The sequence below is a fragment of the Oncorhynchus tshawytscha genome, linkage group LG05, assembly GCF_018296145.1.
Source record: "Oncorhynchus tshawytscha isolate Ot180627B linkage group LG05, Otsh_v2.0, whole genome shotgun sequence".
Taxonomy (NCBI): Eukaryota; Metazoa; Chordata; class Actinopteri; order Salmoniformes; family Salmonidae; genus Oncorhynchus; species Oncorhynchus tshawytscha.
Window position 1 is genome coordinate 46,143,337 of NC_056433.1, and position 13,974 is coordinate 46,157,310.

General features: G+C 43.7%; 1 protein-coding gene across 1 annotated transcript in view; it reads right to left on the minus strand.

Moving 5' to 3' along the window:
• Positions 1–7,188: 7,188 nt before the first annotated feature.
• Positions 7,189–13,974, minus strand: part of LOC112250662 (vitamin D3 hydroxylase-associated protein-like) — a 28,602-nt gene continuing 21,816 nt past the window's right edge. The window contains exons 12-15 of the mRNA XM_042321975.1: positions 9,083–9,122; positions 8,683–8,791; positions 8,311–8,456; positions 7,189–7,898 (exon numbers count right to left, since the gene is read on the minus strand). Of these exons, the coding sequence (XP_042177909.1) occupies positions 7,776–7,898; positions 8,311–8,456; positions 8,683–8,791; positions 9,083–9,122 (418 nt within the window). The 3' untranslated portion in view covers positions 7,189–7,775. The remainder of the gene's footprint in view (positions 7,899–8,310; positions 8,457–8,682; positions 8,792–9,082; positions 9,123–13,974) is intronic.

Here is a 13,974-nt window from a genome sequence, read left to right on the forward strand (position 1 = left end):
GTTTTGCAGGTGTATAGCCATGTTGCTCTAATAGATACTATTCAAAATTACACCATGTAGGATGATGGCATTTTCATGAAATATTATCTCAAGTCAATCAGGCATGTAATACAAAGAAAATGTGTGGAACGAGGAATTGCTTCATACATGTAGCCGTCTGAGCTCTATTGCTGTCTGAATGATCCAGTGATCTCTCCAGTAAAATCGCTGATGTTTGGTCGACTCGGGAAAGTAAGAAGTGTTAGATTACACGGGCTGAGTTAATAACTCAGCGACAGCAGGTGGTTTGTGTTTCTTTTACTCAACTACGTGGTTTACTTGATGGGTTGTGCTACTGCATCTGACTAGAGTACATAGAAGACAATGACATAAATAGTTAATGTATGACTTTATTATTCATGTGACTGGACCCACAGCCATGACCACAGGATTACTTCACTGACTTCTCCTTGTTCACCGCTGAGAATCTGAGAAACGTCACCTTGACAGGGGCAAAGGTTAGCGACGCTCCATTCAGCACCACCCACACTCCCTCCGCCAGGACTGGGTCTATATTTGCATTGAGCTCTTTGCCAATTAACCTCTCTCTATAATGTCATAGTGTTATACAAGGAGAACTATCCAAATCCACACCCCTTTCGTTATGACACAATCCCACAAATGACTTACGCATTCATCTAGGGTCATTATACATGTCTTAGTCACTTCTTAGCTAACACATGTTGGGGAAAAGTTATATTTCAAATAACCAAAGGAGAACCTTAAGGGACCAGGACGGGAAAGTCCTTTGCTAGCTTGGTTAGGATCTGACGCTGACTCTCAGCACAGCTCACAACGCAAACTTAATTGATTTGCATCCCAACTTCCTAACAAGCTCAGGTTGATAGTCAACGTTTTATCCAACCGATTTTGGAACATCAAAATATGATGTTCCAAAGGGGAGACGCGTCTTGTCAAAAGTATAACAATCTCTCATCAAAATCATTACTTCTAGGACGTAAGAACTATGCAGGGTTAAGGTTTAGGGATGGCCATTTAAAATAATTTCACAGTTCCAGGAGCCCTGTGGTTCCCTAACAGTGGGACGCGCCCCGTAGAGGGGCCGACAGGGGGGGGAACGTACTTTGGTGCGAAAAGTGCAAATCAATCCCAGAAGAACAGCAAAGGACCTTGTGACAATGCTGAAGTAAACAGGTACAAAAGTATCTATATCCACAGTAAAACAGGTGGCAGCATCATGTTGTGAGGGTGCTTTGCTGTAAGAGGGATTGGCCCACTTCACAAAATAGATGGCATCATGTGGCAGGAAAATGATGTGGATATATTGAAGTAACATCTCAAGACATCAGTCAGGAACTTAAATCTTGGTTGCAAATGAGTCTTCCAAATGGACAATGACCCCAAGCATACTTCCAAAGTTGTGGCAAAATGGCTAAAATTCATATTGAAACTATTATCAATTGGTTTTATTGAACACAATCATTAAAAAAAGGCAGCAAGCCTTATAATAGGAATCAAAAGGACAATGTAAAGGTAGGTTAAGTAATTAAACATGAACTGAAATCAAGTGTACACATTTTTTTTTAATTGACTGAATATATAAAAGTGCCATTTGAAAATCATTCCTTGAAACTGTAATGAGCTGTTAGCTGCTCGGGCTCTGGCGGGGTCAAGTTGCTTTGCAGTGGCAAAAGATGTCATGAGAGATTGGGGCTGCTTGTCCCACTCCAAGAACGTTTATGCTTGATAAGCACATGATTCCTAATGAAGCTAGTTGTGCTGTGAAAAGGAGAGCTTGATATTGCATAGTTTGCATTACACATGAGTTTCATCAGTTTGATCAAAACACTTCCAAACCTCGCTGCGTTTTGGCCGCCATGCTGATAGTGCCTACTTCCCTCTATACACCTAAAACAGCTGAAATTACCCATAATATTGTATGGAAAATATATTTCAAGAGGTGTAGATGGTACAATAATTCTCTACTACACTAGATAATAATTCTCTACTACTACACTTGCTTGTTTTGTCAAACTAAAATTTGCCAAACTATTCTAACTTTAGCAACCAAGAAATGGCGGAGCGATTTCTGCAAAGTGAATCACTAAATAAAGAAGTTGTATTGTGATAGTTAACACACTCCATCTCAATATAACATTTTTTTTTTATTTTGACAAGAGTTATGAAATAAAATCACACAAATAAAAAAAATAATTGATCTCTGGTTATGGATGGTTTTTAAAAAAACAATTATTTATTTTACCCCCTTTTCTGAGGCAAGATCGTAACTACTAACAATTGGATACCACGAAATTGGGCTCGGGAGAGACAAAGGTCGAAAGCCATGCGTCCTCCGAAACACAACCCAACCAAGCCGCACTGCTTCTTCACACAGCGCGCATCCAACCCGGAAGCCAGCCGCACCAATGTGTCGGAGGAAACACCGTGCACCTGGCAACCTGGTTAGCGTGCACTGCACCCGGCCCGCCACAGGAGTTGCTAGTGCGCGATGAGACAAGGATCTCTCTCCCGGCCAAACCCTCCCTAACCCGGACGACGCTAGGCCAATTGTGTGTGGCCCCACGGATCTCCCGGTCGTGGCTGGCTGCAACACCAGAGTCTCTGATGGCACAGCTAGGACTGCGATGCAGTGCCCTAGACCACTGCGCCACCCGGGAGGCCTCTGGTTATGGATGGTTTTGAAGTCCGCTCGAGTACTCAAGCACTCAATTACACATGTCCATTCCTATTAAGGTTAGGTAATAACCACTTTGTGGTTAAAGGGATAGTTTGGGATTTTACCATTTTTATGTATCTGCGTCCAGTGTGAAGGAAGTTAGGAGGTAGTTTCACGAGCCAATGCCAACTAGTCTTAGCGCAATGATTGGTCTACAGGAACAGCTAGCATGATAGTTAGTTAGTAACAGTAACTAAATGCTAACGCTAGTTAACTTCCTTCAAACCGCACGCAGATACATAAAAATAGTATCCGCAAGTTTATCTAACTTTGGGGAAGCCAAAATCCCAATATATCCCTAGGTCAGTGTATGGGCTGCTACTAATTCCCCAATAGAGCATCATCAAGACTAGGGAAACTGATCCTAGACCAGCTACTAGGCCAACTCCCCAAGACTCCCTCCACCAGCGGTGTATAGTAACTCCCAGGTCTGCTCACCCGTGTGAAACAATACTTTCACAATACAGCGTAAGGAGTTTGATTGTTGGCCGACAAGTTCCTATAATTCCTGGAATTACAGACTTGCATGCAAATGCTAAATCCTTCTCTCTTTCTTCTGAAAAGTGGATGAGACGGCCTGTAGCTGCAGGCTTCGCTAGCGGCTCCCCAGCTTTGTGCAGCCGAGACGCTCTCCTTTCTCCCCCTGACTTCGGTGCTAATCCTGACACGCACTGTCTGCATTTTTGACTGTACGTGTTTAAGCGCATTTGCAGTGCATTTATCTCCCCAATGTAAACCAATTTGGCTATAAGGGCCGTGGGCCAAGCGAGCCGCCAGAGGCAAGAAAGAGGGAAAAAATAACTCAACCTAGCAGATGTACAAGAGGGGAAAGAGATGGTGAGGTAGTGAGAAGAGAGGGATGGAGAGAGGGAAAGGAGGGAGAGGAAAGGGGAGGTGATGAACGCCTGAAAGCAGCAGAAAAAGGGAAGCGGAACCATTGCGAAAAAAAAAAAAAAAAAAAACAGAGTGTCCCTTGTCCAGAGGGTAAGCTTTTCAAAGTTGGGATAGCGGCTCTTAAAGCCGCTAGAACCTGGATCACGGAATTGTTGAGTCACAGAATTGGAGGAAATCATTCAGAGCTCTTGGCTAATCCCGTCATAGAGAAATTGGTGAGCATATACCTCAGACATCCCAGCCCCCATGCAAGAAGCACTGTGCGTGGGCTGGTGTAAAAGAAAAAAGGCCCCTGCACTCTACTCCATGTACACCTGTATGAGCTGTCTGGTAATCTCCCATTCCTCTCCTCCCTCCATCTCTCCACATGCTGGCTCTTCCTATTGGGGAGTAATGGCAGATGAAATGGACCAAAGTCCTGAAAGCTGCCAATCTCACTCCATCCAATATCCCTTTGGAAGTGGCTTTCAGGTCTCAGAGGCAGAACTCGTGACTTTGATCATCTGGAAGGCAAGAGTCGTGTTGCGAAAGACATTACTACCTGAGAGTCTACGGCACTATAACGACCAAGGGGCTCCTTGGTCCCTGAAATGGCACATTAAGACAGAATCATCCTAGTTTAGTTGGGGCAATATCGTATTGTTATTTGTTTGCACCCGAGCGGGGTGTGAATGGGTTGGGATGGCTTTTAAAGTACCTGATCTCATAGCCTGAGATTTCTGTAAATGAGGTGTTTGGACTTCCTACCAATGAGCTGGAACATAAAAAGGTCCCTGCTAGAGGCACTGGTAGAGGTTCCCTGTTAGATGGCCTGTTATGTTCTGTCTTCTTGGTCTTGAGCCAGGTAAATCTGCAGTCGAGTGTTGAGCTCTAACTCTGAAAACTCCTCAGGAGTACGGCGTCCATATTAGTGAAGCCTCGGTCTCAGCACAACTTTTTTCAATCTTTAGACGAGGAACGCAAACTGTCATACGAGTCGGCATAGCGACAAGAAAGCAAGCCAGCACGACCCTACGAGTTGCTACGGTGATTTCAGAAAACAATCAGCGCAAATCAAACATTTGGTAGAAAACAACGCCACAGCAGACGGCAAAAGTTGAAATATTGGAAGTCCCGTCTACAGTGGTGGCCGACGACATTCACCGCCAGCCTCAACGGCATTTACCGTCGCGCTCTCATTGAAAACAATGACATCCGGTTTGAGTCTTCCCTGTACCATCTAAACGTAGAATTAGCTCTGCTGAGATTGAAAATAAAGTTGTGCTGAAACTGAGCCTAATATAGTCTTACTAAAACACAAGTCAGAACTACAATCAGCTAACGTTATTGAATAATGACATCCTGATTACAGTTTGAAATCAAAGCATTTTATATGTATACAGGGCTCATTTGTGAAAGAGGCCTTGGCCTCAGCATGACTCTTAAAATAAAAGGTTAAATAAAATAAGAACACTTTTAATGCTGTGTTAGAGAACGACAAAGAGTGAGAGAGCAAGAACGAGTGTGTGTGTCACACTGTTACTGTAGGGATTTGCGTTCTTCTGAAGAGATCCCCCCCCCCCAGCCCCCCGCCCCGCATCTTACTGCTTAATGCTCCCTGACTGAATGAAACATCCAGAATGTCTCTGACACCGATAACACTAATAACCCTACCTCTCAATCTACACTCTCCTCCTCGCCTGCCTAATGTGTCTACCTCAGTCTAACAGATATGATTTCATATTCAATAATGGAATAACAAAGAGAATAGGAATGCACCACGATGGAAAACAAAATGCATTGTCCCCTAATGGCCTCCCATCCCAGGAGAGTTTGAAAAAAATGTAAATTTATGTAAAAACGAAAACACATATTTACAATATACTTGGAGGGGGGGGGGGGTAATCACAATACGCGGCGGCCGCAGCGCGCTGGCTATGCCAATGGAAACACCATGTGTCATTAGGTCCCCCTTATCTATTGCTGCGCTAAAGATATGTCCTGTTATTGAGGCGATGCAGTAATCACTCACAGGGAAAATGATCTGTGCTACTCATCTGTGGCACCAAGATGGAGAGAGGAGAGAAAGAGGGTAAAAATTGAGAGAGGACGGACTATGAGGGAAAGAGCAGGCCAAATATGGCAAGGGGTAAAGGGGAGAGAAATAAAAAGAGAAGGGAATATAGGAGAGGGGGGAAGGGGGGAAGCCACGGTGGAAAGTGAGAGAGGTAGAAGTAGGAGGGCTGTGGCAGAAAGGGGCAAGAGAAAAAGAGGTAAAGGTGAAGCAAAAACACAGAGTAAGAGAGAGGACAGCAGAACTCTAGAAGGGCCAAACAGAGGTGCGGTAGCAGAAATACAGAAGGAGGAAAAGCAAAGATCGGAAGAAGAGGTACAGGCAACTGCCAAAATAAAGGAAACACGCCTCCCGAGCAGCGCAGTGGTCTAAGGCCCTGCATCGAAGTGCTAGCTGTGCCACTAGAGACCCTGGTTCGAATCCAGGCTCTGTCACAGCCGGCTGCGACCGGGGGACCCATGGGGCGTCCAGGTGTTGCAACGATGGGACAGGACTGTAACTACCAAATGGATACCATGAAATTGGGGAGAAAAAAGGGGTATACAATTATAAATAAAAATATATACAAATAATAATAAAGGAAACGCCAACAGGAAGTGTCTTAATAGGGCGTTGGGCCACCATGAGCCTCCAGAATAGCTTCAATGCGCCTTGGCATAGATTCTACAAGTGTCTGTAACTCTACTGGAGGGATGCGACACCATTCTTCTATGAGAAATTCCATAATTTGGTGTTTTGTTGGTGGTTGAAAACCCTCAGGCGCCCCTCCAGAATCTCCCATAAGTGTTCAACAGGACCTGGTGACAGACAGACTTATACCCCCCATGCTCCTTTGAGACCCCTCTTTCAAAGTCACTGAGATGGGCATTTTTACACATGACCCTAAGCATGGATGGGTTGTTTTAGTTGCTTAATTAAGTCAGGAACCACACCTGTTTGGAAGCACCTGCTTTCAATATACTTTGTATCGCTCATTTACTCAAGTATTTCCTTTATTTTGGCAGCTACCTGTATATACAGTAAACGCCATTTCCACTACGATTGTCTGAGTAACCGAGACAGAATGCGTCGTCATTTTCCAGAGTGTCTGTTAGCAAGACGCCAGCTACACAACTTCCACCCCTTAATGTTGTTGTGCCTGTTCATGCTACATTGGCTGAGATATTAAAGGAATCAGAATGTTAGTGATTGACTGGAGGAGGAGAGTGGCAGAGGCTGTTACTATTGCCCTGGTTTTCATTCGCACAGCCCACTAAATGGACAAGATCGATGGTATTGGATGAATAAATGACAGTCAACACAATCATTCAGATTTAATCCTTCCGTATTAAAATTGCAGCATGTATTGAGAAGTACATAAGTGACCATATTATATCTCAGCTATCTAAAAGCATTACATTGCAGTGCATGTCACGTTTGTTAGACACTTGACCTCAAGGGGAGAAATCCATGACAAATGTTCTCATTCCTGAACCATGCAGACACAAATGGCACTACACAGAGGGATATTTAACAAAGTTTTTTAATTTGAGACATGAAAATCAGACATACTATATATTTATATGAATTTCCCTATATAATAATAAGTGCATAAGGTGACTATAATTTAAAAGTACCAAGTCATTTCATAAGTGTGTTTTTTTTAATCGACTGAGGTAAAACAGAATTTCCCAATTTTCTTGTGTGTAAGAAAATGTTTGTATTTGTATCCCTATTTGAGGTTAGGTGACCTGTTAGCAGCCAAGGAACAGTCATTTGTGTTTCTCAGTGCACTTGGATCAGTCCTTCCTCCAACCTGCTTTCTGAGGACATTTACTATTATTTGGGCCAGGGGACCCTATTCAAGTTACCTTGCAGCATAAGAATAATGTTATCTATTACTTTTACTACTTCAACACAGTGACTTTCTTATATTGATTAATTTAACTGCTTGATTGAACAGGTCCTTTTTACCATTCTATCTTTCTACCTCTTAGTACATCCATCTCTCTCGCTCTCTCATTTCTTCATCTCTCTCGCTCTCTCATTTCTTCATCTCTCTCATTTCTTCATCTCTCTCATTTCTTCATCTCTCTCATTTCTTCATCTCTCTCATTTCTTCATCTCCCTGAACAGCCTCTCCACCTCTCTCATGAAGCGCAGACAGAGCTCGTCCTGCCAGGGCAGGGCCACACACTGTACAGCCACCGGCAGCCCCTCTCCACCAGTCACCGCCTGTAAAAACACAAACAGTCAGTCCCAACCAAACGCATGTCGACGAGGGACCGTATTCACAAACAGTTTCTATAGGAGTGCTGGTATAGGATCAGTCTTCCTTTTTAGAGAATAATATATACAATTATATGGACAGGAGGGGCTGATCCTAGATCAGCACCACTACTCTGAGATGATTTTTGAATACGGGCCCAGTGGCCTGAACGCCAACTCAGCAACCAGGATAGGCCTCTGCTTCCATCTACTGGTTACAATGGAACTACAGGCTAAGATTCACCGGTTAGGCTACAGGTTGTGACATCTGGCATGGACAAAATGGCCACTTCAAGTCAGGATGGCGGTAAGTTTGTAAATAGCTAAATATCCTGTAAATATTTTAAGAGGAAGAATGTGTTTGTGACTTTGACTGTACCTTTCTGTAGAGCTTGTCCCAGAGGTCCCCATAGTTGCCCTTGTAGTGCCTGAGTTCCTCCTCGTCCTCTGCTGTTACCGTGGAGACAGGGACCACACCAGCAGGGAAGTTAAGGAGATTGTACATAATGGTGTAGGACAACGCACCTGAAGAGAGAGAAGGGGTGGGGCGGGGTGTCTGGGTCAATAATACATCCACCCATAGTTCAATAAAGCAGGTGAATTCATAACAATTCCAACTGGTGATTCTACATTTTAAAAAATGGTCATGACTGCATCAACAAAAAACAAGCTTCATAAAACATTGTTTTTTGAAAGAGCTAGTTAAATCTATATTCCATTTGATAAGAGATCAGAGAGGAGAGATGGGTACTGGTGAGTTTCCCAGGGTAATTATGGTTGTAGGCGGGACCCATCATGGGACAGAGCAGCACGTCCAGCTCACACCTTCTCCACTCTGCCATCACCTCATGCATGTAGTCCTTGGAACACAGACAGAACTACTGTACATTTTCCTCAGCGCACTGATTTCCACACAACATTCCCTCAAAAGGTTTTTTGTCAAATTGATTATCATGCTGCAAGTTTAGGCCAACAACCTAGTTGAACAATATAACATTGCCAGTGACTGGCATACAATAATCCATGCCATTCTGTATTACAACAAGAGACCAGATGAATGAAGACATTTAAATACATTTACAGGACACGATTTGTGCCTCCTCTCAGACCATCAGGAAACTCAGATGGCACAACTTCAAAATGTCTAGTACCTCCACATCCGCATGCTGTCTCCACAGGTCTTGCACAGAGCTGGTGAAATAAAAGGAAGTGATGGAGTCATTAAGATTCTGCATTTCATACCATGGCATTGAAATATATATATATTTTTTTTTAAGTGTCTTTCCATCAAGCCATGACACACGCCATCTCAGATTGTTACGAAATCATTTCTGGAGTTAAAAACATAAAAGATTAGCATTTCTGCAACTTTATTTTTGTTGAAATTTTGTTGCTATTTTCTTGCACCCAAAAATTGGCCAGTTTAAGTTTTAGGATTCACATAATATTTCAATAAATATACTACGCAACATCTTATTTGAACCAAACATATAACTACCATTGACTAAGAAATGGGGAATTCAATAAAATGTGACTGCCTCGATTCGGTCTTATTTTAAATGGCCAAATTTTAAATTGTGTTTTTTTTTTTACATTGGAAAAAAGTAGAGATTCAGAGCTAGAAAATGGTATATCATACACTACAGTTGAGGAACAATGGGAAAGTCATTCTGCTTTGAAAGTTGATAAACTTGTAACCCCACTTTTGAGAAAATGTAACTTTAATGTTTTTTTACACCTACAATACCAGAGTGCTCTTCTTTGTCTACACCCATTCAGAACCTTTCACACCCTCTTAAGCCTTAGCCCCACCCATCTCTTTAAGGATTCACCTGAGGCCATGTGGTAAACAAACACTATCAAATCTATAAAATCTAAGTTTATTTTTCACATGCACAGGATACAGAAGGTGTAAACGATACTGAAGTGGTTACTTGCATGGTAGCAATATCAACTACAGAAAGTGTCCAGAAACAAATGTTGTACAACCATTTTATTATTTGATGACACTTACCAGACACACACTTGTCTAAATTAATGGGTCATGTGAAGGAATTGCTATAACCAGCCCCCAGCCACATCTAGCTAAGTGGATAGATCACTATTGTCTAGACATGTACACATGTTCATGAAATACAATAGATGGCCATAATCACCCCCAGACACACCTGGCTAATTTGATGGGTCATGTAATAATATGTCCGAAGTAGTCTTTTGTTCAGACATGTAGCTAGCTAGGTAGCAAGCTAAACAATGTACCAGGATAACCCGAACTCATACTACTACTACTAATACAAACATTGGCGCCAGCGGAGATGGCCGCCTTGCTTCAAGTCCTTAGGAAACTACGCAGTTATTTATACATTATTTTATGTATTATTTCTTACATTGTTAGCCCAGGAAATCTTAAGTGTTATTACATACAGCCGGGAAGAACTATTGGATATAAAAGCGATGACAACTTACCAACATTACAACCAGGAATAGTCTTTCCCGAAACGGATCCTTTGTTTCGGACCTCCACCCTGGACATGAGATGTTCTCAGAGGCCGACAAAACACGGTCGCCACAGGAGAGGCAGACGGAGCAGCTTACTGGTCAGACTCAGAAAGCGAGCACACTATCCACCGCTCCTGAGCATATTACTCGCCAATGTCCAATCTCTAGATAACCAGATGGACAAAATTAAGGCATGAGTTGCCTTAGAGACAGTAACATTCTCTGTTTCACGGAAACATGGCTCACTCGGGATATGTTGTCAGAGTCGATAGCTACCCGGTTTCTTCATGCATTGCGCCGACAGAAACGAACATCTCTCCAGTAAGAAGAAGGGAGGGGGACAATGCCTTATGATTAACGACTCATGGTGTAATCACAACAACATACAGGAACTTAAGTCCTTTTGTACATCTGACCTAGAATTCCTTACAATCAAATGCCGACCGCATTATCAACCAAGAGAATTCTATTTGATTATAGTCACAGCCGTGGATATCCCCACCAAGCAGATACCTCGTCGGCCCTGAAAGAACTTCACTTGACTATGTAAACCGGAAACCATACATCCTGAGGCTCCATTTATTGTAGCTGGGGACTTTAACAAAGTTTACCTGAGAGCGAGACTTCCTAAATTCTATCAGCATATCGAATGCTGAACACAGGCTGCTAGCATTTTGGATCATTGCTACTCTAACTTCCGCAACGCATACAAAGCCCTCCCCCGCGCTGCCTTCAGCAAATCTGACCATGACTCCATTTTGTTGCTCCCAGCCTACAGACAAACTAAAACAGGAAACACCTGTGCACAGGTCTGTCCAACGCTGGTCTGACCAAATCGGATTCCACGATTCAGGATCGCTTCAATCACGTGGACTGGGATATGTTCCAGGTATACATCAATGTTGTCTGAGGCTAAGCTGACTCGGTGAACAAGTTATTAGCAAGTGCATTGGAGAGGTCATACCAACTGTGACTAAAACATTTCCTAACCAGAAACCGTGGATCGATGGCAGCATTTGCGCAAAACTGAAAGAGCGAACCACAGCTTTTAACCATGGAAAGGCGACTGGAAACATGACAGAATACAAACAGTGCAGCTATTCCCGCCGCAAGGCAGGCAAACAGGCTAAGCGTCAATATAGAGACAAAGTAGAGTCACAATTCAACAGCTCAAACACGAGACGTATGTGGCAGGGTCTACAGTCAATCAAGGACTACAAAAAGAGAAACACCCCCGTCACGGACATCGATGTCTTGCTCCCAGACAAATTAAACAACTTCATTGCTCGCTTTGAGGACAATACAGTGCCACAGCCCACTACCAAAGTCTGTGGGCTCTTCTGTGGCCAACATGAGTAAAACATTTAAACGTGTTAACCTTCGCAAGGCTGCCCGCACAGACGGCAACCCTAGCCGCGTCCTCAGAGCATGTGCTGGTGTGTTTATGGATATATTCAATCAATCCATATACCAGTTGGTTGTCCCCACATGCTTCAAGATGGCCACCATTGTTCCTGTTCCCAAGAAAGCTAAGGTAACTAAACTAAATGAATATCGCCCTGTTGCACTCACTTGTCATCAAGAAGTGATTTGAGAGAGATTAGTCAAGGAGCATATCACCTCCACCCTACCAGATACTCACTACAATTGGATTACCATCCCCATAGGTCCACTGACAATGCAATCGGCAACACACTGCACAATCCCATCTGGACAAGAGGAATACCTATTTAAGAATGCTATTCATTGACTACAGCTCAGCATTTAACACCCTAGTACCCTCCAAACTCGTCATTAAGCTCGAGACACTGGGCAACTGGGTCCTGGGCTTTGACGGGCCGTCCCCAGGTGGTGAAAGTAGGAAACATCTCCACGCCACTGATGCTCAATACGGGGGCACCACAAGGGTGTGTTCTCAGCCATCTCCTGTACTCCCTGTTCACCCATGACTGCGTGGCCATGCACGCCTCCAACTCAATCATCAAGTTTGCAGACAACACTACAGTGGTAGGCTTGATTACCAACGATGACGAGACGGCCTACAAGGAGGTGGTGAGTGCCCTTGGAGTGTGGTGTCAGGAAAATAACCTCTCACTCATCAACAACAAAACAAAGGAGATGATCGTGGAATTCAGGAAAAAGCAGAGGGAGCATCAGCGCCTCTTCAACCTCAGGAAGGAGGCTGAAGAAATTTAACTTGTCACCTAAATCACAAACTTTTACAGATGCACAATCGAAAGCATCCTGTCGGACTGTATCACCACCTAGTATGGCAACTGCACCGCCCTCAACCGCAAGGCTCTCCAGAGGGTAGTGCGGTCTGCACAACGCATCACCGGAGGCAAACTACCTGCCCTCCAGGACACCTACAGCACCCAATGTCACAGGAAGATCAAAGTACAACAAGCACCCGAGCCACTGCCTGTTTACCCCGCTATCATCCAGAAGGAGAGGTCAGTACAGGTGCATCAAAGCTGGGACGGAAAGACTGAAAAACAGCTTCTATCTCAAGGCAATCAGACTGTTAAAACAGCCATCACTAACAGAGGCTGTTGTCAACATAGACTCAAATCTCTGGCCAATTTAATAAATGGACTAAAGATCAGTAGTCAATAGTCACCTTAAATAACGTCACTTTAATAATGTTTACATATCCTACATTGCTCATCTCAAATGTATGTACTATTCTATACCATCTACTGCATCTTGCCTATGCCTATCATTAGTCACTTTAAATAACACCACTTTAATCATGTTTACATGTCATAAACTCAGCAAAAAAAGGAATGTCCGCTCACTGTCAACTGCTTTTATTTTCAGCAAACTTAACGTGTAAATATTTGTATGAACATAACAAGATTCAACAACTGAGACATGTGACTAACAGAAATGGAAGCAGCTGCATTAGGTACAGCAGTGCATCTCCTCCTCATGGACTGCACCAGATTTGCCAGTTCTTGCTGTGAGACGTTACCCCACTCTTCCACCAAGGCACCTGTAAGTTCCTGGACATTTCTGGGGGGGAATGGCCCAAGCCCTCACCCCCCGATCCAACAATGGTGGATTTTTGCCCATAGGAAACGTTGTTGCCAGTGATGTCTGGTGAGGCCTTACAACAGGCCTACAAGTCCACAATCTAGCCTCTTTTAGCCTATTGCCGACAGTCTGAGCACTGATGGAGGGATGGTGCGTTCCTGGTGTAACTCGGGCAGTTGTTGCCCTCCTGTACCTGTCCCGCAGGTGTGATGTTTGGATGTACCGATCCTGTGCAGGTCTTGTTACGTGGTCTGTCACTGCAAGGACGATCAGCTGTCTGTCCCATCTCCCTGTAGCGCAGTATTAGGCATCTCAAAAGTACAGACATTGCAATTTATTGCCCTGGCCACATCTGCAATCCTCATGCCTCCTTGCAGCATGCCAAATGCACGTTCACGCAGATGAGCAGGGAACCTGGGAATCTTTAATTTGGTGTTTTTCAGAGTGAGTAGAAAGACCTCTTTAGTGTCCTAAATTCATAACTGTGACCTTAATTGCCTACCGTCTA